General features: G+C 45.9%; 1 protein-coding gene across 2 annotated transcripts; it reads left to right on the top strand.

Moving 5' to 3' along the window:
- The first annotated feature begins 7,004 nt into the window (after window positions 1-7,004).
- Window positions 7,005-24,246, top strand: BRK1 (BRICK1 subunit of SCAR/WAVE actin nucleating complex). Of its 2 annotated transcripts, XM_068133184.2 has the most exons (4): window positions 7,005-7,152; window positions 20,303-20,385; window positions 20,589-20,672; window positions 23,840-24,246. In XM_068133184.2, the coding sequence occupies exons 1-3, from the start codon at window positions 7,035-7,037 to the stop codon at window positions 20,646-20,648; spliced, it is 261 nt and encodes an 86-aa protein (XP_067989285.2). In that variant the 5' UTR covers window positions 7,005-7,034; the 3' UTR covers window positions 20,649-20,672; window positions 23,840-24,246. The 2 variants fall into 2 exon arrangements, with proteins under 2 accessions (XP_067989285.2, XP_067989286.1); XM_068133185.2 differs by lacking the exon at window positions 20,589-20,672.
- The last annotated feature ends 796 nt before the right edge of the window (window positions 24,247-25,042 follow it).

Here is a 25,042-nt window from a genome sequence, read left to right on the forward strand (position 1 = left end):
TACTCCATCTTTGTCTTTTTTGCATTCCTCATGATACTCCATCTTTGTCTTTTTTGCATTCCTCCTGATACTCCATCTTTGTCTTTTTTGCATTCCTCCTGATACTCCATCTTTGTCTTTTTTGCATTCCTCATGATACTCCATTTTTGCCTTTTTTGCGTTCCTCCTGATGACTCCATCTTTGTCTTGCGTTCCTCCTGATACTCCATCTTTGTCTTTTTTACATTCCTCCAAATACTCCGACTTTGTCTTTTTTGCATTCTTCCTGATACCCAAGTGCTGCATTTGGTCAGTTATTTAAAATTGTTGAACAAAAGGAAAATAAATTTACCATAAAAAAATCTTCTTAAGTCGGCCTGAGACATTTTCACACAGTCCCCTATGCCTGGTACATTCGTTCTACGTGTTGAGTGAAAATCCACAAATTTTCAGACGTGCAATTTCTATCCACCGTATATGGTTTTTTTTCCTCCCTTTTCCCTTCCATTATTTTCTTTGTTCCTCTGCAGTCTCCCCTCCATCCCTTTACTTCCACGCCCTCCCCACCTGTTAACCGCACAACCTCTCATATTGCCGTCCCGCGGGTTTTGTGCTCCTTGGAAACGAATCAAAATGTGCCACATCGACTTATGCACACAACCAAACACAGAAAGGTTATATTTGTGAATATACAACATATGTGTGCTGTATCTGGCTTGTGGAATAAATAATAATTAAGCTCTTTTGTTTTAGGCCGACTCAGTTTTGTGATTTGATGTGATAGCACCTCAATACTAATGTGGACTATGGCTGACCAGGTGTTGGGTATGTGGATAAATGGGTTGAGTGCACAGTCAGCAATGCCTCCAGGTGTCTGTACATTTTGGTTAAGCTTAAGAATGGTGTGAAAGTTGAACAGTTGGCCGTGGTTTACAAGATGCACATTCACCTCATCATATAATTTGGAGCATATGATTATGGAGTTTGCTGACAGGATGGACTAGAGGTACGCACACTCTGCTCCTAAGTTGTTTAGCCTGGGTTCGAATCTCAGCCCAGCTATAAACTGTCATCCTGGTGTTCCACAGGACGAGTGATTCATCAATACTAGAATATAAGACATGTCGCTTCGCTGATGGGATTACCAATCTTATGGATAGAGATAGGTTTACGTATGCATGTGACAGGAATTTTTGAGGTCACGTGTGCCCTCCCCTCTGTGAAACAGCATGTATCGCATTAGTCCACCACCCCTCATGTATGGAGAATACAGTGCAGAGTAAAAAAGTGTAATTCTAACATTTTTGCTTATGTAAAAAAAAATAGATGGTATCGTGTTTTGACCGACAGGTTTTGAGGGAAAAAAAATAAAAATTAACTTTCACCCTCTAAAAATCGTGCGAATAAATTATTGAAATATCGGCTGCTCTTTTGTTTGTATCCGACTCTCTGGAGGATCCTCTCTTTCTCTTTGCTGATGACTCCACCCTCTTCCGCTCCATGCCTTGTTCCTCAGATCGGCAGACAGCAGCCTCTTCACTCTGTGCGGCCCTGGATAAAATCACAAACTGGTCAAACAAGTGGAACATGTCTTTCAATCCTGACAAATCTCACACTCTTACTATGTCTCTCCGAAAAGACCGTCTGGAAAACCCTGCCATCTACTTTCTCAACAATCCTCTCCAAGAAGTTCTGCCACTCAAGATTTTGGGTCTCGCTATCTGCCATGATCCTTCCTGGGAAAACCACATTTCCAAGCTGGCCTCCAAAGCCAGTCGCCGACTGGGCATCCTCCATCGTGTGAAGTCCTTCCTTGGCATTACTCAGCTCCCCACTACATACAAAGCTTTCATCTGCAGCTTGATGGAGTGCTGCTCTCCCCTCTGGGCTGGTGCTCCTGCCTCACACCTAGCTTGGTTGTAGAAACCAAGGCTTTTAGAATCATTGGTATCACCCTTGTAGAATCTGATTATGAGGGCCTTTCACTCGCTCACTGCAGGCAGGTTGGCGGCCTTTCTTTTACCGACTTCTCTCCGGCGTACTGAAAGTCCTAGTAGTGTCCATTTGTTTTATAACATGTACCCAGCCCTCTCCCTTCTACAGATCTCCAGATGTCCCTGTTTCCTACTGTTGTGCTTCCCCCTCTCTCTCCCCCTCTTGTCTCCCGCTCCCTTTATTATATTGTCGTGTGACTACCCTGTAGTGAACACCGCAGGGTAACACGGATGACCAAACGAGCTTTACTCCCAGGCGTTCAATCCAAAAATGACGGTATTTGTTACATGCGAGGGAAAGGAGGATGACTAACTTACCTGGTCGACTTCCACCCGACTTCTCCGCACCTGGATAAATTAGCTCAAACCACACAGAAGTAAAATGTACAAAAATATCGGCTTCATTAAAGAAAATGCCGATCATAAAGAATGCACGATAACACTAAATTCTTAATTGGAGCGCCCCCAAACAGACCCGAATACAGACAAAGGGAAAAATAACTGGAAAATAAATGTGTGCTTAGTGGCACTTAGCTCTAATCGGCTCTTGAACCTCGTCAGGAATCGTTCCGGGCCCCTCGTCCTTGCGCGTGAAAACTGCAGGCTGCACTCCGGCGGGCGCGAACTAGTCCTCACCGTGCGGTCTGCTCACTCCTGGCTTTGTGCGCGAAGCGAACAGGCCTTGGCGCGCAGCTTGCTTTTCCAGCCACGCTTGTCCGCACGATCTCTTCACCAACACCAAAGCCAGATGATGTGAGCCAGCCATGAGAAGACGAAGAGGAGCGATGTTGGGACACGACCGTTTGTCATCAAAGCCAGGACTCGAGAGGACGAAGAAGAGAGCGGAAATCGTGAGGAGAGAATGAAGCCAAGAGCACAAAATTTCGGGGAGATGACCGCTCACTACCAAACCCAGAACATGCAAGGAAATCAAGGGGAAGAGAAAATCGTGCTGTCTCAAGGAATGTCCTTCGCTCAAGAGCACATCCAACGTCCAATGTCCAATGTCCCTCACTCAAGAGGACAAAATGTCGGCCAGAGCGCTCCTTTATAGTCAAGGCTCTGAGGTCATCCTATGACGTTTTGACCAATCCCATTAGTCCCTTCTTAGCAGTCTTTTTCTGCCAATTAGCAGTTGAGCAGGACCTGCCAAGCTGTAGCTCACCGGGGTGGACCGCCAAGCTAGCAATGCCAGATGAAAATCGTTTCCTGCACTTTTTGATTTGCGGAGGATAGATTTCACTGTCTCGACGTGGCGCTCAATGAATCCATTAGATGTTGGGGATGAAGTGACGTGGTCAAAATTCCATTTCCCAGCAAATGAACGAAATTCTGCGCTGGAGAAATGAGGACCATTATCACTCATAAACGTATCAGGAATTCCGAACTCAGAAAAAATCTGTCCCAAGGTCGCAATAATCGTGCGACTGGGAGCAGACTCGGGCAGTTTGCGAACAATAGGAAATTTGGAATAATATAATGGGCAGAAAAATCAAATCGCTGGTACCAACCAGAATCACCAACGTGCACGACGATGACAACCTCATCCATGAGCTGGAGAGGCGCCGCTACTTACAAAAACTCTACCACGATTGGCATGCTCGGGCACACAAAATGTCGGGCCTATACCCTGGACAGCGAGTTCACGTTCAGAACCACAACACCCATTGTTGGGAGCCGGCCACGGTTTTCTCCTCAGAACCACAACACCCATTGTTGGGAGCTGGCCACGGTTTTCTCCTCAGAACCACAACACCCATTGTTGGGAGCCGGCCACGGTTCTCTCCTCAGAACCACAACACCCATTGTTGGGAGCCGGCCACGGTTCTCTCCTCAGAACCACAACACCCATTGTTGGGAGCCGACCACGGTTCTCTCCTCAGAACCACAACACGCATTGTTGGGAGCCGACCACGGTTCTCTCCTCAGAACCACAACACCCATTGTTGGGAGCCGGCCACGGTTCTCTCCTCAGAACCACAACACCCATTGTTGGAAGCCGACCACGGTTCTCTCCTCAGAACCACAACACCCATTGTTGGGAGCTGACCACGGTTCTCTCCTCAGAACCACAACACCCATTGTTGGGAGCCGGCCACGGTTCTCTCCTCAGAACCACAACACGCATTGTTGGGAGCCGACCACGGTTCTCTCCTCAGAACCACAACACCCATTGTTGGGAGCCGACCACGGTTCTCTCCTCAGAACCACAACACCCATTGTTGGAAGCCGACCACGGTTCTCTCCTCAGAACCACAACACCCATTGTTGGGAGCCGACCACGGTTCTCTCCTCAGAACCACAACACCCATTGTTGGGAGCCGGCCACGGTTCTCTCCTCAGAACCACAACACCCATTGTTGGGAGCCGGCCACGGTTCTCTCCTCAGAACCACAACACCCATTGTTGGGAGCCGACCACGGTTCTCGGCATGTGTGAAGAGCCACGGTCATATTTGCTTGCATCAGCAAATGGTCAAACACTCCGACGCAACCGAATTCACATTCAGGAGCTCCCGGCGTGTGCTGCGGTGCCCCATCAATCTTCGAGCCAAAACAAGAGTTCTGAAGCCACAGTGAGTGGGAACAGTGAACCATCTGCAAGGTCAGGAAATGAACCTGTGAATCATGACTGTGACGTCACTTGTGCGACGAGAGCAGAGATGGTTCATCAATCTCCCCATCGTTCTGCCAGTTTTAGCCACATGTTGCCTCCGTCACAGGACCTGACACCTGTCCACACGAGGTCTGGCCGAGCTGTGAAAGCGCCATGCCGTCTTGATCTATAAAACACTTTGCTTATCTGATGTTCCTTTGTCTGATGTTCTGTCTGTCTGTCTGTCTGTCTGATGTCTGATGTTCTTATCTGATGTTCCTTTGCATTTATACACTTTGGTTAACTCATGTTAACGACTCTGGGTTACTGGTGTAGTGTTGTAATGATCTAATGACAGTGCAGACATGTAATGATAATATTACACGGGTTTGCTGTTTTTACTTTATTACTTTTCTTGTAGGAAAGGGAGATGTGATGGTATTACATCAGTTGTGTGGAACCGGAAGTGCTTGCTCCAATTTGGAGTACTAGGGCGTGCCCGTACTATATATATATCTGAAATTATATCCCCCCCCTCTATTTACATGAAATGGTTTGGTCCATTCGCAAATGGTTTGGTCCATTCGCAAAGCCAAAGCGAACGGCTTGCGAGTACGGTGACAATCCCCCCCCCTCTATTTACATGGAATGGTTTGGTCCATTCGCAAAGCCAAAGCGAACGGCTTGTGAGTACGGTGACAATCCCCCCCCTCTATTTACATGAAATGGTTTGGTCCAAAGCGAACGGCTTGCGGAGTTTGGTAAAGAAATCGCCATAGCTCGGTAATTACTTGTCCGATTAATATGAAACCTTGAAAAGGCACATCCTCGGGTCCCCAGCAATATACCTGGCAAGTTTCAAGTATATCGGACCCGTGGTTGTCGAGAAACAGCGGTCACAGACAAACGACACACAGACATACACACAGACATACAGAGATAATACTGGAATTATAGATAGAATAGAAGATAGATGAAGGTGGAGTGCCAGGCGGTGTGTGTACGGGGTCGCGACATGGACATGATTCCGGGTGTTGCAATAAATGATTGTTCTCTGACATCGCCTCGTGATCTATTCTACATCAGAACTTTACAATGTTGACCTCAATATGTGGTTGGTTTCAGTTCGCTGATGTGCAAAGCCTATTCAGATTTCAAGTCAATCGGATGAAAATTGAGTATTTTAGAAATTTTAATAAGTCGTTGACCTTCGGCCGATGTTTATCTCAAAAATAGTTGGTGGTTGAATTCATTTCGCAAATCTGAAAATCCTATTGAGTCAATAAGGCGGTGTATAGCCAGAGCACTATCATTAAGGCGGTGTATAGCCGGAGCACTATCATTAAGGCGGTGTATAGCCGGAGCACTGTATCATTAAGGCGGTGTATAGCCGGAGCACTGTATCATTAAGGCGGTGTATAGCCAGAGCACTATCATTAAGGCGGTGTATAGCCGGAGCACTATCATTAAGGCGGTGTATAGCCGGAGCACTGTATCATTAAGGCGGTGTATAGCCGGAGCACTGTATCATTAAGGCGGTGTATAGCCGTAGCACTATCATTAAGGCGGTGTATAGCCGGAGCACTATCATTAAGGCGGTGTATAGCCGGAGCACTATCATTAAGGCGGTGTATAGCCGGAGCACTATCATTAAGGCGGTGTATAGTCGGAGCACTATCATTAAGGCGGTGTATAGCTGGAGCACTATCATTAAGGCGGTGTATAGCCGGAGCACTATCATTAAGGCGGTGTATAGCCGGAGCACTATCATTAAGGCGGTGTATAGCCGGAGCACTATCATTAAGGCGGTGTATAGTCGGAGCACTATCATTAAGGCGGTGTATAGCTGGAGCACTATCATTAAGGCGGTGTATAGCCGGAGCACTATCATTAAGGCGGTGTATAGCCAGAGCACTATCATTAAGGCGGTGTATAGCCGGAGCACTGTATCATTAAGGCGGTGTATAGCCGGAGCACTGTATCATTAAGGCGGTGTATAGCCGGAGCAGTATCATTAAGGCGGTGTATAGCCGGAGCACTGTATCATTAAGGCGGTGTATAGCCGGAGCACTGTATCATTAGGGCGGTGTATAGCTGGAGCACTATCATTAAGGCGGTGTATAGCCGGAGCACTGTATCATTAAGGCGGTGTATAGCCGGAGCAGTATCATTAAGGCGGTGTATATCCTGAACACTGTATCATTAAGGCGGTGTATAGCCGGAGCACTATCATTAAGGCGGTGTATAGCCGGAGCACTATCATTAAGGCGGTGTATAGCCGGAGCAGTGGCGATAAGGCTACTTTTGTGCCTTTATGTGGTAAGGTTGAGTTTTTTTAATTATATCGAAATACAAGCAAACAGAACACTTAGGCCTATATATTATGTTATAATGTTAATTAAAAAGAAAAAATTATTCAGCAAGTCGCGAGAACGAACTGTTGAATTGCGGAAGTGTGGATGAAACATGGCGGGTCCATTCGATCCTGTCCAGCGGGAGATTCATCAGGACTGGGCGAATCGGGAGTACATTGAAGTAATCTCGAGCAGCATTAAAAAGATCGCTGACTTTCTTAATTCCTTCGGTAAGCTCGCCGACCTTGGGCTAGGAGACCTTTATGATATGTGTGCTTTGGAACTCTGTCGGTGTGGAAGTCATTAAAAAAAACAGGCATTGGATTGGGTTTCGCTGTAAGACAATGTTGATGAAACCCGAACGATCGAATAACCAATTATACAATGCAGGAGATTAGATTAGTTAAAATGAGAGATTTCTGCAGAACTCTGCGATGCTTGGGCTGAGAGGACTCGTTCGGATGTCTTTACTTTATGGGAAAGGGAGAGGATGAGGAGATGGGCAGGAGTAACTAACTATACAGTATACTAATTACTATGGGATGTCAACGAAAAGGTACGAGACTAATATGATAGCAGACGGGATACCCGGCTTAATGTACATCCGAGGGGTTGTACCCGTGTGTTTGTTGTGTTATCTCCATATGTCATGTGGATTTCACAAGGTGGAACGGAGCCCTCCCAGGACTCGAAGTATCCACCTTCGGTGTGTGTCTGTGGGTGTGTCTGTCTGTCTGTCTGGGTGTGTCTGTCTGTCTGGGTGTGTCTGTCTGTCTGTCTGGGTGTGTCTGTCTGTCTGGGTGTGTCTGTCTGTCTGGGTGTGTCTGTCTGTCTGGGTGTGTCTGTCTGTCTGGGTGTGTCTGTCTGTCTGGGTGTGTCTGTCTGTCTGGGTGTGTCTGTCTGTCTGGGTGTGTCTGTCTGTCTGGGTGTGTCTGTCTGTCTCTGGGTGTGTCTGTCTGTCTGTCTGGGTGTGTCTGTCTCTCTGGGTGTGTCTGTCTCTCTGGGTGTGTCTGTCTCTCTGGGTGTGTCTGTCTCTCTGGGTGTGTGTGCCTCTCTGGGTGTGTGTGCCTCTCTGGGTGTGTGTGCCTCTCTGGGTGTGTGTGCCTCTCTGGGTGTGTGTGCCTCTCTGGGTGTGTGTGCCTCTCTGGGTGTGTGTGCCTCTCTGGGTGTGTGTGCCTCTCTGGGTGTGTGTGCCTCTCTGGGTGTGTGTGCCTCTCTGGGTGTGTGTGCCTCTCTGGGTGTGTGTGCCTCTCGGTGTGTGTGCGCCTCTCTGGGTGTGTGTGCGCCTCTCTGGGTGTGTGTGCGCCTCTCTGGGTGTGTGTGCGCCTCTCTGGGTGTGTGTGCGCCTCTCTGGGTGTGTGCGCGCCTCTCTGGGTGTGTGCGCGCCTCTCTGGGTGTGTGCGCGCCTCTCTGGGTGTGTGCGCGCCTCTCTGGGTGTGTGCGCGCCTCTCTGGGTGTGTGCGCGCCTCTCTGGGTGTGTGCGCGCCTCTCTGGGTGTGTGCGCGCCTCTCTGGGTGTGTGCGCGCCTCTCTGGGTGTGTGCGCGCCTCTCTGGGTGTGTGCGCGCCTCTCTGGGTGTGTGCGCGCCTCTCTGGGTGTGTGCGCGCCTCTCTGGGTGTGTGCGCGCCTCTCTGGGTGTGTGTGCGCCTCTCTGGGTGTGTGTGCGCCTCTGGGTGTGTGTGCGCCTCTGGGTGTGTGTGCGCCTCTGGGTGTGTGTGCGCCTCTGGGTGTGTGTGCGCCTCTGGGTGTGTGTGCGCCTCTGGGTGTGTGTGTGTGTGCGCCTCTGGGTGTGTGTGTGTGCGCCTCTGGGTGTGTGTGCGCCTCTGGGTGTGTGTGTGCGCCTCTGGGTGTGTGTGTGCGCCTCTGGGTGTGTGTGTGCGCCTCTGGGTGTGTGTGTGCGCCTCTGGGTGTGTGTGTGCGCCTCTGGGTGTGTGTGTGCGCCTCTGGGTGTGTGTGTGTGTGCCTCTGGGTGTGTGTGTGTGTGCCTCTGGGTGTGTGTGTGTGTGCCTCTGGGTGTGTGTGCTCCTCTGGGTGTGTGTGCGCCTCTCTGGGTGTGTCGGTGTCTGTCGGTCTGTGTGGGTGTGTGCGCGCTGGTGTGTTTGTGGGTCTGTCTGTCTGTGTGTTTATGTGTATGTTTAGTTGGTTGTTATCTCCATAGTTTAGGTGTAAGAAGGTGGAACAGAGTCCCGCCAGGACTGGAAGTATCCACCCTCACTTCCGTGAAGGATTACGATTCATGGGCTAAGTTGTGAAGTTTTGTTGTTCTCAGAGTTTTGTTCCAAGTTATTTTCAGGATCGTCGCTGAGCCCCGTACAGCCTCCCACTGTAGTTTGGGGGTAATGTTCCCAGGGATGGTTTTAAATCTCTGTAAGGTTCTTCTTTATCATTCCCGTTGCCCCAATTATCACTGGTACAATTCAGTGCTCTTCAGCTTCCAGGATCTTTTCACTTCATTCTTGAGGTCCTGGTATTTGGTCATTTTCTTGATTTCTGCATTATTTAGGCCAAAATCACTGGGTACTAATATCTCAATCAGCATTGATACCTTTTCCTTTTTGTTCCTGAGTACTATGTCCGGTCCCAATGCTTTGTTTTATATGTTAACGCTGGATGGGATCATCACGTGAGCATTATGTCCTTGTTTTCAATGATTGCTTTTGGTTCGTGTTTCCATGAGTTTTGAACTGGGATATTGAAATTTCTGAAGACGTGCCAGCGCATTACTTGACATACTTTGTTGTGCCTTTGTGTGTGCAGCTATCCTGGCATGAGTTTTTTACATCCCCATAGGAGGTGACTCGTGCTTTCTGTTTTACCTTGCAGAACCTACACTTGTCCAATTGACTCAGTTCCACCATCTTCTTAAAGCCATTCGTGTAATGTCCTTGGTCTTGGGCATTAATAATGATTCGTTCTCCGTCTCAGTAGAGCTGACCTCTTCTTCGCCATTCCACTGATCCTTCTTTGTCTATCCCCAATCTGTCCAACTATATATTTTTATTTCCCTGCTCTTTTGTTTTTCTCACAGTTGTCACTATATATCTGCTGGTATTTCATCTTGTATTTTTCTTTTGTCTTTTTTTGCAATCGTTGGTGCTGTTTTCGTTGCTGTTTCAGTTTGGTGCATGACATGTTCTAATCACACCTGCTTTTGGAAGTTTTTTGCAAGGTGAGTGAGAGATACCTTTTCTGGCTTGCTGTGTTCATACTTGCACACAAATTGTATTTGGTAGTCTGTTGAGCTTTTCATCTACTCTGCTAATCATGCAGTCGTCGCTCTGTGCACTTTATTGAGTTCCATCAGGCCGCCACCTTCTTTCCTTGGCAGGTACATTTTTGGGATGCACTGATTTTTGTACAACATTTTGTGGATAGTGAGGTGTTTCCTTGTTTTGATATCTAGTTTTTTGACATCTGCTTTTGGCCAGTTTACTGTTCCGCAGCTGTACTGGAACACTGGTACTGCTAGTTGGTTTATGGGTTTGATTTTGTTTCTTGGGGTGAGGTATGTTTTCATGATCAGCATCGCTCCATGCAGGTATTCTTTGGTAATAGTTTTGTGCATTTATTGTGACAAATTTGGTGGCCCTCTTCTCCTCCAAGGTATTTGAATGATGCTTCGTTGTCTAGTTTGTGTGTTGTATTGATTGATTATTATTTTTTATGCCTCCACCCCCAAAGGTGGCCGGAGGCAATATGTTTTCGCGTTGTCCGTATGGGCTAAGCCTCGTTGTTCTCAGCAACCATATGTCCGATTCAGACTAAACTTTCAGGGTAGGAGTGACACCCATGCAGAATGTTTTTATTGTAATTGTGATGTCATAGGTCATGTGGTATGGCAGCCATATTGGATTAAACGCAAATAATTAAAGAATTATATCTCGGAAACCGCTGAATGTAAAAATTTGAAACTTGACACATTGTTAAGTACTCCCAACGGGGAACAAAAGCATGATAATGATGACATCATAGGTGAAGTGGTATTCCAGCCAAAAATGTTTTGATCAAATTCCTTATCCTAAATATCTGAAATTGCATGCATATTAGAGGGGTCAATATATGGTTGAACCCCCCAAAAATTGATACAAAAGGTTTTTCAATGGATTCTGGTACCATTGGGTATGCTAAATAACATACTAAAAATCTAGTAACATCTGACTTCCGGAAAGGGTTCATTTTCAAGATGGCGTCCAAGATGGCTGCCAGGAGCTTAAAATGGCCATATCTCAATTATTATTCAACCTAGAAAGGTGGTTTTGGTGTCTAACCCTAGGTTTTAGGGCCCAAGGAATCCAATTGAATCAATAAAATTACCATCAGTTAATTATTTATTGACAAGTCCAAGATGGCATCCCAAGGTGACATCCTGATCCACTAAAATGGCTCTGTCGAATAGTGGTCAACCTAGAGAGATATTTTCAGTGTGTATACCTAGGTTTAAGGCACCCAGGAAATCATCACAATTACTTCAATAAGCACAAAGTAATCAGGTAATCCAGTAAGCCAGGTTTACCAGCCCATTAGGCATTTGTTGTCTTATGCAGTTAGTCGCTATTCATCGTCATCCTCCGACTCACCAGCTAATGAACCAAGTGTGTGTTTCAGATTGGAGATAAGAGTGTAATGTGTCTACACCACTGCCACCTGTGACTCCAGTCCACAGTATTCAGTGATCATTACAGACAAAGGTTTGTACAAAGCTTGAGAGGTTATGGCACGGGACAGACTATTTTATATTGGGGAGGAAGATTGGGGAAGACTGTATGACATCAACCGTCTAAAATAAATCCTCGGACATGACGTGTTCTCAGTTGATATTCATCCATGCCATGACTGGTTGTGACACGACTTCTCGGATTTTTGGTGTTGGCAAAAAGACTGCTTTCCAGAAGCTTGTAAAAGGAGACCCTGTCCTTCGGTCTTGTGCCAACACATTCACCATCCCAAACCAGACCACAGAGGTGATCGATGACCTTGGATGCCGAGTAATGGCTATCCTCTTTGGTGGCAAGTGCAAAGATTCCCTTGCAACAATGCGATATAACACCTTCAGCAAGAAGGTTGTCTCTGCTTCGTCTTTTGTAACACCCGAACGTCTGCCCCCAACTGAATCTGCTACCAAACGTCACTGTCGTAGAGCGTACTACCAGATCATGGTGTGGATGGGAAAAGAAGAGGGTATGGATGCCATGAAATGGGGGTGGAGTCTGCAGGATAATCAGTTTGTCCCACTTATGTCAAGAATGAACGCTGCTCCAGACAGTCTCTTGAAGGTCATTCATTGTAACTGCTCCACTGCCTGCAAGACACTCCGCTGCTCTTGTAGACGATATGGACTACCATGTACTACTGCCTGTGGACCGTGCCAACTTGAAGAATGTGACAATCCACATAACAAGTTTCTTCCAGAGGAGTCGGAGGATGACGATGAATAGCGACTAACTGTATAAGACAACTTGACTTCCGGTTCCTCGGGCGAGTGAGGCGTGCTTCGAGCTCTCCACGGCATCGAAGTTTGAGTGTTTTCCCATTCTTGGCTTTGTCAAATTTCCACTGGTTATTTTGCTGTGTACGTGTTATTGTGTGTTTCTAGTTGGTGTTGGTTTGTGGTTCGTGCAAACTTGTGTGTAGTTAATCGTTTTCTGAGTCGTACCTCGTGTGCGGCCTGGTGACTTGGGGCTTCCCTCCCCCCCGTCGGTGTTTTGTCGGTTTGGGTTATTTCCTTCGCTGTATTGCTTGTTTCTTTTATTTTGTTTTCTCCCCCTCACCTCACCTCCCTAGACAAATAATTATATATTGATTCTTTCTCTCCTCCCGGACACGTGCTTGTTCGCTCTCCTCCTCGTCTCGGCTTGTGCCCCGCCCCCTGTATCTCGTTTTCTTCCGCCTCTGCTCCTTCTTTCTCAAATCCACGTTCTCGCTTGGAGACTTTTCCCGGATTGTTTTTTCATCGTTCTGTTTGGATATTGTTGGAATATGTTTAAACCGCAGCCGTGATGCTGACACCCCCCCCCCCCACCCCCCAGAATTTACATGTTTTAAACGTTTCCCAGTGTGTACCCTGGTCAGAATAGGTACACCGTATCCCTGCGTGTCGTAAGAGACGACTAAGAGGTTTGGCGTCAGGAAGGGCATCCGGCCATAAAAACATTGCCTCAAAAAGAGAACCATGACAATCACAAGTACATATGGGCAGGGTGCAGCCTGAAGTGGAGATCGGTTTCTGAGGTTTGGGACATGGAATGTGGGGACAATGACAGGGAGATCAGGAGAAGTGGTGGAAGTATTGGTCAGAAGAAGAGTGGACATATGTTGTGTGCAAGAGACAAGATGGAAGGGAAGTGGTGTGAGAATGGTGAAGGGTAGGCAGGGACAGAAATACAAGTTTGTGTGGCAAGGGTGCCCGGAGGGCGTGAATGGTGTTGGTGTCCTGTTTTCTGAGGAGTTTGTAGACAGTGTGGTGAGTGTGACTAGAGTGAGTGATAGGTTGATGATGGTGAAAATGATGATTGGAAAGCTCTTGGTGAACGTCATCTCGGGATATGCTCCGCAGGTTGGTCGAAGCGATGAAGAGAAGGACAAGTTCTGGTGTGCGATAGAGAAGCTGATGGAAACCGTGAAAGATGAGGAAGTTGTTGTGGTGGGAGGAGACCTGAATGGACATGTGGGAAGGAGTATGGATGGTTTTGAGGGAGTTCATGGGGGTTACGGATATGGTGTGAGAAATGGAGAAGGTGAAAGGATTTTGGAGTTTGCTGATGGAGCTGATTTGTTGATTTGTAATACTCAGTTCCAGAAAGAGGACAATAAGCTTGTTACATACACGTCAGGTGGGTCGACGACAACCGTTGACTACCTGATGGTGCGTCGGCGAGATAGGGGGCACCTCCGGGACACAAAGGTGATCCCGGGGGAGGAGGCTGTTTCACAGCACCACTTGGTTGTCTGCGACATAAGGGTGAAAGGTGCGAGGAGAGCTCGGCGGGTGAAGTACCAACCGAGAATGAAGGTGTGGAGGTTGAAAGAGGTGACAGTAAGGGAGGCATTAAAAGAGAGGCTGAGTAGGGTAGAGGATGATGTGGTTGAGCTTGAAAGTGGTTGGATGTCAATGAAAGCTAGTCTGTTGGGAGCCGTTGGTGAGGTATGTGGATGGACAAAAGGACCACCGAGGCACTCGGAAACATGGTGGTGGGATGTTGAGGTTGGAAAGAGGATTGACGAGAAGAGGAAGAAGTTCAAAGAGTGGCAGAAGGCGAAGGGTACGGGAGCAGAAACAGCAGAGCATGAAAGTTATAAGGCAGCCAGGAAGGCTGCAAAGAAAGAGGTAGCAAAGGCGCAGGAGGCATGTAGGTAAATGTTCGGAGAACGCTTGGATTCGGAAGAGGGTCAGAAAGCAGTATTCAGGATTGCAAAGCAGATAGCGAAAGAGAGGTGTGATGTGATGGGGGTGAGTTGCTTGAAGGATGAAGTGGGACAAATCGTTGTCGACCCAGATGGAATTAAAGGAAGATGGAAAAGATATATGGAAATGCTGTTGAATACAGAGAATGAATGGGATGGCAACATAGAGAGTAACCCAGTTTTAGGACCGGCAGAGAAGATAACTGAGAAGGAAGTTGAGGAAGCGATAAAAGCAATGAAGAGTGGAAAAGCGGGAGGGCCGACGGGAGTTGTGGGAGATATGTTGAAGGCAGCAGGAAGTTGGGGTGTGAAGAGAATGACAGAGATCTGTAATCTGGTGGTGAAAGAAGGCCGCATTCCAGTGGATTGGGAACTGAGTACCCTCGTCCCTCTATACAAGGGGAAAGGTGACCCTCTGGAGTGTGGCTCGTACCGAGCGATAAAGTTATTGGAGCATGGAATGAAGGTATTGGAAAGGGTGTTGGAGAGGAGGATAAGGAAGAAAGTGAAGATCGACGAAATGCAGTTTGGATTTATGCCAGGAAGAGGAACGACAGATGCGCTTTTCATTGTGAGGCAGTTGCAGGAGAAGTACATGGATAAGAGGAAGAAGTTGTTTTTTGGGTTTGTTGATCTGGAGAAAGCATTCGATAGGGTTCCACGCAAAGTATTGACATGGGCATTGAGGAAGTTAGGAGTGGAGGAATGGTTGATCAGAGTAGTGATGGCAATGTACAAAAGAGCACGCACAGCTGTAAGGACGAAGGACGGGAACAGTGGTGAGTTTGAGGTGAAGGTGGGAGTGCATCAGGGGTCGGTACTAAGTCCACTACTATTTGTAGCTGTGATGGAGGTGCTGGCTCAGAACGTAAAGGAGGGTTTACCGTGGGAGTTGTTGTATGCAGATGATCTGGTGTTGATTGCGGAAAGTATGGATGGACTGAAGGAAAAGATGAACAAGTGGAAGGAATGTATGGAGACAAAAGGTCTGAAGGTGAATATCAGAAAGACAAAGGTGATGGCAAGTGGTAAAGCATGTGGTGAGGTGGAAAGAACTGGGAAGTGGCCGTGTGCTGTGTGCAGGAAGGGTGTCGGAGTGAACTCCATTCAATGTACAATGTGTGCTGAGTGGGTTCATCAAAAATGTAGTGGTCTGAGAGGGTCATTAACCAGTGTGGCAGCTACATTCAAATGTAAGGTGTGCACAGAGGGAGCTGCAGATGGAGGAAATGTTGAGTTGGATCTTGGAGACGGCGTGAAGCTGGAAGGTGTGAAAACATTTTGCTACTTCGGAGACATGCTGAATGGAGAAGGTGGATCAGACTCGGCAACGGTTGCTCGAGTGAGATGTGCATGGAAGAAGTTTCGGGAACTGAGTGGCGTGCTGATGAGGAGAGTGTCGCTGAAGCTGAAGGGAAAGGTGTATGCTGCATGTGTGAGAAGTGTTATGATTTATGGGAGCGAGACATGGGTAATGAACGTAGAGCAGCAACGAAGGCTGGAAAGGGTGGAAATGCGAATGGTTCGATGGATGTGCGGAGTATCGTTGAGAGAGAGGAAGACAAATGATGAATTGCGAAAGATGATGGGAATATTGCCTGTGATTGATGCTGTGAAGAGGAACAGGTTGAGATGGTTTGGTCATGTATTGAGGAAGGATGAAAGTGACTGGTTGAGAAGAGTGATGGAAGTTAATGTAGAAGGAAGTAGAGGACGGGGAAGACCGAGAAAGACTTGGCTAAAGATGGTGGAAGAAGAAATGCGGGCAAGGGGGTTAACAAGGAGAGATGCAGAAAATAGGGCAAAATGGAGAAGATTGTCATGGGGACCGCAAGGCTAACCCCCGCTCTAGCAGGGAACATGGCCTTAAAATGCATGTTGTTGTTGTTGTTGTTGTACAAGACAACAAATGCCTAATGGGCTGGTAAACCTGGCTTACTGGATTACCTGATTACTTTGTGCTTATTTAAGTAATTTTTTCTGATTTCCTGGGTGCCTTAAACCTAGGTATACACACTGAAAATATCTCTCTAGGTTGACTACTATTCGACAGAGCCATTTTAGTGGATCAGGATGTCACATTGGGATGCCATCTTGGACTTGTCAATAAATAATTAACTGATGGTAATTTTATTGATTCAATTGGATTCCTTGGGCCCTAAAACCTAGGGTTAGACACCAAAACCACCTTTCTAGGTTGAATAATAATTGAGTCTATATGGCCATTTTAAGCTCCCGGCGGCCATCTTGGACGCCATCTTGAAAATGACCCCTTTCCGGAAGTCAGATGTTACTAGATTTTTAGTATGTTATTTAGCATGCCCAATGGTACCAGAATCCATTGAAAAACCTGTTGTATCAATTTTTTGGGGGTTAGGTGAGTTTTTTTTCGTATATTGACCCTATTTTTTGTAATATTTGTATATTGACCCTATTGACCCTATTTTTCGTATATTGATATTGACCTAACCCTAACTTTGCCACACATCTCAATAACATCCTGCTGGTGGTTTGACCTCCAACCCCACTGAATGTGCCCAAAAATTACTCTTTGCCACACATCTCACGACCATCCTGCTGGTGGTTTGGGATCCTGGTGTTGGTGTTGGCTTAGCGGCTAGGGTGCCAGCTTAGGATCCGAGGATCCTGGGTTCGAATCCCGGTCGATCGCTGAATTAACGCCAGGGGGGTTGACTCAGCCTGTCATCCTTCCGAGGTCGGCAAATTGAGTACCAGTTCACTGGTAATTCCCTGTTTGTCGTAAAAGGCGACAAACAGGGTTGGCGGCAGGAAGGGCATCCGGCCGTAAAACATTGCTTCAAAAAGGGGACCAACAACAACAAACAACAACAACCACGGTGCCAGAAAAAGGCCAACCCCTGCTTTGCGGGGAAAAATGGCCTCTAAAGGTGGTTTTTTTATTGACCCTACAATATGATCTCTGACCCATTTGCATTGAAATACAAATTTTTTGACGGCATAGATCACATGGTTTGGCAGCCATATTGGATTTAACCTAAAACCTTAAAAAAACATCTTCTCCCGAACCACCAAATCGATTGACTCAACTTTCCGTGTGTCATTGACGAGGCATGGCGATTAAAAGATGATCACAAAAACATCATTGTTCACATGATGTGGCAGCCCTATTGGATTGAAGGAAAATTTTAAATAATTATATCTCTGAAACCGCTTACCCTATCGATACGAAATTTTACAAATATCTAACACCACTGTTGCATGTAGTTTGAAAATGATGATGTCGGAGGTAACGTGGTTTGGCAGCCATCTTGGATAGAAAAACCAACCTTATCCGATCAATACGAAACTTCACAAACGTGATCCCCGACCCATACATATGCAGTGTGTACATTTTTTAAGGTCATATGTCATGTGTTATGGCAGCCATATTAGCTTGAAAGCCGGTATTAAAAAAAAAATCCCTTCTCTGAAACTGCTTCACTGATCAATGTGAAACCTGTCATGGCTGGTGAAAATGTGATACTTGAAAACAGCTGAAGGGATTTGAATCAAATTTATTTATTTTTAGGACAGTGAACGAGGGTATCTACCCGTTGGACTTTGTGGAGGCATGCTGGTGGCACAGTCACATTGCTCTAGTTTTTTTTATGTTGTCTGTTGTTGTTGGTCTACCTTTCACGAATGTGCATTTGGCACACTTTTATCTCTGCCAAATTCCATTTGGATGTCGTCAGAGAACCGTTTCACTAATTTCAGTTGTTCAGCCAATTTGTCATCGTTCGGTGCAAAGAGGTTTAAATCATCCATATACAGTAGGTGTCACCTTTCTTGTTTGTTTGGTTGTTATGTTATTGCATGTTTGGGTGTATCCGTGTCCTTGCTCATTAATGAGATTACTTAGTGGGTCCAGGGCCTGGCAAAACAGGATAGGGGAAAGGCGAGCGTAACAAACCGGGCTTCCGTTGCACCACTCGAGGCCTTCCGGTAGCTCCCTCGGTTGTTCGCACAATGTGGTATGTCTCCCACCATGTTCCCAATCGCTTTCTTCCTACGAAGGGTGTCGCTACATGGACCGTTCACTGTCCCGACGTATATGTTGGCCTCACCGCCTCGCTCAGGGCCGCATATCCTGCTATCACGAGCTGTTTCTCTGACCTTTGACTTAATGAGGCGATTTCTCTCGGACTGGCGAGTAGACTATTTCCTTGTACAAAATTTCCCAGTGAACTATTCTTTTTGCATATACAGTATGACCAGCCTTTGTGGTGTCATGTTTGGAGCGTCCGCTCTGAGTCTGGAAGGTCGATGGTTTAAACAATGGCCGAGTCATACCAAGGACTTAAAAATGGTCCATTCTGCTTCCTACCTTGATGCTTCGAATTAAAAAAGGATAGAACATGCACAAAAACAACCATAAGTTTGCAACCATTACACAGGTTTAATGGGCTCAATGGCCTCCTAAATTAAAGTTCCTTGGAAGGAAACTCTTATTATTTAAATATGGCTGACAGGATGGTATCATGGTATGCACACTCACCTCTAAGCTGTTTATCCTGGGTTTGAATCCTGACCCAGCTATAAACTCTCATCCCAGTGTTTTATAGACAGGGATTCTGCTGTCCCTCGGTTGGATGTTAATTGTGTGTCCCATCTGCCGGCATTAGTTATAATATATATAAATAACCACCTTTAGAGGCCATTTTTCCCCGCAAAGCGGGGGTTGGCCTTTTTCGGGAACCGTGGTTGTTGTTTTTTTTTGGTCCCCTTTTTGAAGCAGTTTTACGGCCGGATGCCCTTCCTGACGCCAACCCTTTTTGCCGCCTTTAACGACAAGCAGGGAATTACCAGTGAACTGGTACTCAATTAGCCGACCTCGGAAGGATGACAGGCTGAGTCAACCCCCCTGGCGTTAATTCAGCGATCGACCGGGATTCGAACCCAGGATCCTAGGATCCTAAGCCGGCACCCTAGCCGCTAGCCCAACACCAGGGTTCCAATTCCAACACCAATTAGTTGGTGGATGTTAAAGATCCCACAGTGCCATTCACGGAGAGTAGGCTATCTATCGCCAGCTCCATGAACAAATTGCTGCCGTAACCTACAGAGGGCACTGCATCAGCGGTACAGCCGCGATCTCGGTAAATGATGATACCCCGCAGCCTTTGGTGCATACAAACGAAGAATAATAATTATTTAAATAGCCCATATCAACCTTGAAACTATCCTTGGAGCGGTTTAGTCCATTTTTAAAGCTCGAAACAGGATATGAAGTGTTACCTTTCAAGGTAAGTCAAAGACTATTGAGGAAATGAAAACAAGGGTCAGTGCTTCATCGGCTGAGTATAACGGCGTTGTTCTGCGACACTCTTCGCCATCGACTGCGACTCTCGTGATGAAATGTTGTGGACAAGCCGTACGTCTTTAACTGTTCGGGATTCGGTCAGCAGTACTTGGCGAATTCTCGAAGTAATACTTGTCGAACAATGTCTTTTGTGCGTTTTCCTTTTGCTGTTTATGTCAGCTTAACTTTGCCGAATGTGGGCCTGGTTACTTTCTGGAAACCATTCTCATTCGGCCATTGTTTATCAGTTGGTTATCGTTCGCCATGATTGCGAGCGCTCTTTCTCAATTACAGGAAAGGGAATGATTTTTATTCCGGCATTGTGGAGGTCGTGTGCATCATATGTAATTTTTTTTGTGATTGCGCAAGGTTATGATATGACATGTGTTAAACCAGCTGTTTAATTTGAATCCAACTTAGCGGCTGACAAAGTAAAATCTGAGCAAGCAAAATTTAATGTGAGCTTATTTGATTATATATTTGAGTAGTGAGTGTTTAAAAACTATGCTGACGTCCTCGAGCGATTTAATGATGACGTCACTTTGCTGAGGGACATGCACGTTTATTGCATTTCCTATGATGCCTGCGATATCTTTATCATTTCATCATATCCTTACCATTTTCCGTTTTGCTTGTACATGTGTTTTTGTTTTTTAGATATGTCATGTCGTTCTCGCCTGGCCACACTCAATGAGAAGCTTACCAGTCTGGAGCGACGTGTTGAATACATCGAAGCGAGGGTGAGACGACGTCTGTCCATCTGTCTGTCTAAGTTTTGTCTGATTAATTTATTTTGTAAATTATGTTATTACTATCAAGGGTACCTGACATTGTCCGGTGCTGTTCTAACCCTGTTGGCATTTTGAAGAAATCAAATTTTGTTTGTTTGAAGGTGGATGGAGGTTATGTTTTCACCCCTGTCTGTTTGTCTGTTTGTGAACAGGTATCTCAAAAGGTTGTGGACGGATTCGAACGACACTTGGTTGACAGGTTGGGTGTGTGACGAGGACGAATCGATTAGATTTTGGTGAAGATCCGAATCCGGATGCGAGGATTTAAAATTTTTGAAAGTGATTCTTCACCATTGAGTGTTTTGGCCAAAATGATATAACCACCTTTGGAGGCCATTTTTCCCCGCAGAGCAGGGGTTGGCCTTTTTCGGGCACCTTGGTCCCCTTTTTGAAGCAATGTTTTATGGCCGGATGCCCTTCCTACATCCGCCAAATCATTTTGGCCAAAAATGATATGTAGTATGATATTTGAAAAAGTTGTGGACGAGTTATGACAAATCTTGGTGGATGAGTTGGGTCGGTAGCAAGAACAAGCCGATTAGATTTTGGTTCAGGTCCGAATCCAGATCCGGCTTATCAGTGGGATATAAAACGTAAACTTTTCAACAGGTGGAGGTATGCTCTCTACTGAGTGCCGTTCTAGTTCCAACATGTTCTGGCAGTACAAACATCGGGCTGGTACAATGCGAAGTTGTTCCAACAGTTAGATCATTGTCCTTAAATTCATCATTATCTATCTATAATTCCAGTAATCTCTGTCTGTCTGTACGTTTGTTTGTCTGTGACCGCTGTTTCTCGACAACCACGGGTCCGATATACTTTTAACTTGCCAGGTATATTGCTGGGGACCCGAGGATGTGCCTTTTCAAGGTTTCATATTAATCGGACAATTACTTACCGAGCTATGTCCAAAAAACGATTCAACCAATCAGAGAGCAGCGAACTATCGCGTGTGCCGGCGTTGCGAATGGACCAAACCATTCCATGTAAATAGAGGGGGGGGTTCTGTGGTCGTTGCGAATGGACGAAACCATTTCATGTAAATAGAGGGGGGGGATTGTCACTGTACTCGCAAGCCGTTCGCCGTTCGCTTTGGCGTTGCGAATGGACCAAACCATTTCATGTAAATAGAGGGGGGGGATATAATTTTAGATAGATATATAGTACGGGCATATATATAGTACGGGCATGCCCTAGTCTTGGATAATTAAAGGATAACGCCTGGACACCAAGATCAGTGTCTATCGTGCCGTTGTCTTAGCGACACTCCTGTACGGATTTGAATCTTGGACACCCTGTCGTCCCCATAATCAAACACCTTGATCAATTCCATATGTGATTCTTGGCATCACCTGGCAAGACAGAACACCTAACACATCAATCCGAGACCGCTGTCGTATCCAAGGAATTGATTATTTCCTGATGCAAGCCCAGCTTGGCTGGTCACTGGTCAGGGCACCTCACACACATGGAAGACCATAGAATCCCAAGAGCGCTTTTGCATGGACAACTTGAATTTGGTAAACGGTTACATGATGGATAAAGAAATCGCTACAAGGACGCCCTTAAGTCTACACTCAAGTATTGTGTCATCCTTGTCATCACCTGGGAACATCAGGCCACAATCAGGTCAATTGGCCAGGTAAGAGGGCATTTTTCATCGAGACTTGCACAGATTCTTCAAGCACCAATGTTGAATAATTTGTCGTCATCCAGTCAACACCAAACATAGCTCTCTCAGCTACAATGTCGCAAACAATTGTGTTTTTATTCACATGAAATCGATCATGGTGTCCGGTTTTGTTGCCAAATTCTGAGAAGAGCATTTCCTTGATAGTTGTTGCTCTCATGACGCTACCATCCCATCCAACAATTTACAGCATTTCAGTGTAATCTAGTAGCAGTCCTTTCAAAGATCTAGGTTCCCCATTCTCAAAGATAGCTGTTTGAACATACTTTGTGAACATGTATGAAGCTGCTCAGATGTCAGATTGCTTGTGGCAAATACAGGTTTCACATACGTTTTCCAGGAAGATAGGTGATACCTAATTTCTGCTGCAAATGGATCAGCAGTAGCATCGATCATTTTCAAAATGCGACTTCTCATTTTGAGATCTTCAAGATAGATGGTGTGCGATTTGAAACGGGCCCAAGAGTAATTCTGCTGAATGATATGAAAGCGGTCACAGCCGGGATGTTTAGCGGTCACAGCCGGGATGTTTGGTGTGCTTTGGCAGCATACACCTATATATCACAAAGATGTTTTTCGTGGAGCTTTCCGACCTGGATGTTGTGACTTCTGTTGAGCATGAGCATGATAATTCCACAGGTACCTCAACCTGACTATGTTTCAACGTCATCCTTCTCTTTTTGCTTTTTAGCCTGTTGTAGTTTGCGAGAACTAGCAATATCGACTTTGCAGTTTGTTGAAAATTTGATAAAATCTCAAATGTGGGAAAAATTGTGGCCTACATGCATGCACACAATCACACGTGCAATTTCACAATCCTGTCTCATGGCGAAGGTGCGAAAAAGGATGGGTATGCCACTAGTAGTCACAGGTGAACAAAGCCCAATGCACACTGCCTGATTGGGTATGCACCCACTGGTAGTCACAGGTGAACAACCCCAATGCACATGGCCTGATTGGGTATGCACCCACTGGTAGTCACAGGTGAACAACCCAAGTGCACGGCCTGATTAGGTGTGCACCCACTGGTAGTCACAGGTGAACAACCCCGAAGTACGGCCTGATTGGGTGTGCACCCACTGGTAGTCACAGGTGAACAACCCAAGTGCACAGCCTGATTGGGTATGCACCCACTGGTAGTCGCAGGTGAGCAACCCCAATGCACGGCCTGATTGTGTTTGCACCCACTGACAGTGACAGGTGAACAACCTCAGTACCTGGCCTGATTGGGTGTATCAATATAATTGATTGCATGTCCATATGGGGGTTCAACTATAAAAAGTTGTTTTTGTTTTGAAGAAGAAAATGTTGCTGTTGTTGCATGAAAATATTTGACAATTTTGTAGCTTTCGCATACGCGGTGATTGGTCTTGTTTGCCATATGAATGAAAACCATCTTTCCTGTTAAATTTGAGTGAATTCTGATCTTCATAAGAGATGGATAGGACGACGCGTTAGAAAGCAGTTTCCTGGGAAAGAAACATGTCGTGTATTTTACTGAACTGTCTTTTTGGCGGATGAACTCGCTTTGTCTTTGTGCACATGTAGAAATTGCACACACAAAATGGTGAGGTATACACCCTGCTTCCTACCTCATATCAACCTCAAATTAATCTTTCCCAACCTCCTTTTCGTTCTCCACTTGTTCATGGAAATTATTGTTTTGTCTGTTTTCACTGCGTCCATTAACGGTTTGTCATGATCTTCCGGCAGGTGACCAAAGGAGAGACACTGACCTGAAGCGGCGTTTTCGTGCCGTTGGATCGCCGCTTTGAGTGAAGTCCAACCCCGATACCGTACCTCGTCATGCTTCACCTGTCTCATTACCATACAGGGCATCGAAAAGCTCCGATCTCTTGCACTCCATCCCGGCTTGTTTGCAATTCCTAATCCAGACGTGCGGTTTGGGAAACGTTGTGGAGCAATTTTGCATCTTGCTTTTGACTCCCTTCTTCATTTTTTTTGTTTGTTCTTCGCTTTTGGGAACGAATGTAGTTGTAACATTATGCTCGAGTCATTTAATGCTTTCTTTGTACAATGTAATCCAAGTAGGCGTCACCCTTGAACGAAAAAGGAAATGCATCATAAGTGTATCTAAAAATAAAAGATGTCACATTTTTTATCCTTCGTAGTCCGTCATTTTGTAAAAAAAAATTCTTTCTTTCTATTCAGCAGTTCTTTTAGCCCTTTTATTTGCATATCCAACTTCCTTTGCCGTTGACCTTTCCCTCTTGGGGATTATTGCCAAGTTGGGCCGGTATGCTGGGCATGCTTGGCCTTTACGCGCGAGATGAAACTGAAGATAATTTCGCAGCATGAGGCAAATTAAACCCACGTTTAGTCTCTCGCTCCCTCTCCGCGTCATTGTGGAATACCGCATGAGCTGTATTGTGCTCTTACTGGTGTTTGCATTCACAATCAAATGTGCTCATTAATATTTTTCAACGTTGAAAGATGCCTGCGTGATGTGGCCATGATTGTTGTTGCGTCTTTTTTTTTTTTTTCTTCTTCTTTTTTTTTTCTTCTTCTTTTTTTTTCTTCTTCTTTTTTATCAGAAGGCGTGATCATGTTCGTTTCTGATGTGTCGGCTTCCAGTTGACTGGATGTTCTACCTCTCTAAATTGTCTCTTAAATTTTGCTTTGCACAATGGATGCCGTGAGAACGTTTATAAAATGGCCTTGTACTTCCTTCTTATTGGATGATCACGTGCTCTTTTGAATATCTTTGACAGCAAAGCGAGAAGGAACAGTTAATTTTAAATTTACTTAATTAATTGCATGGCTTTTAATTTTTGTCTTTTTTTATTTTTACTACCTCCGCCACCGATGGTGGCCCAAGATTATGTGTTCAGCCCTATTTGCCTAGTTTTATTTGTCTGTCTGTCTTGTCTTGTTGCAGGATATCTCAAAGTTATG

The sequence above is a fragment of the Myxine glutinosa genome, chromosome 12 (genome assembly GCF_964187855.1).
Source record: "Myxine glutinosa chromosome 12, kmMyxGlut1.1, whole genome shotgun sequence".
In the NCBI taxonomy this organism is placed as follows: Eukaryota; Metazoa; Chordata; class Myxini; order Myxiniformes; family Myxinidae; genus Myxine; species Myxine glutinosa.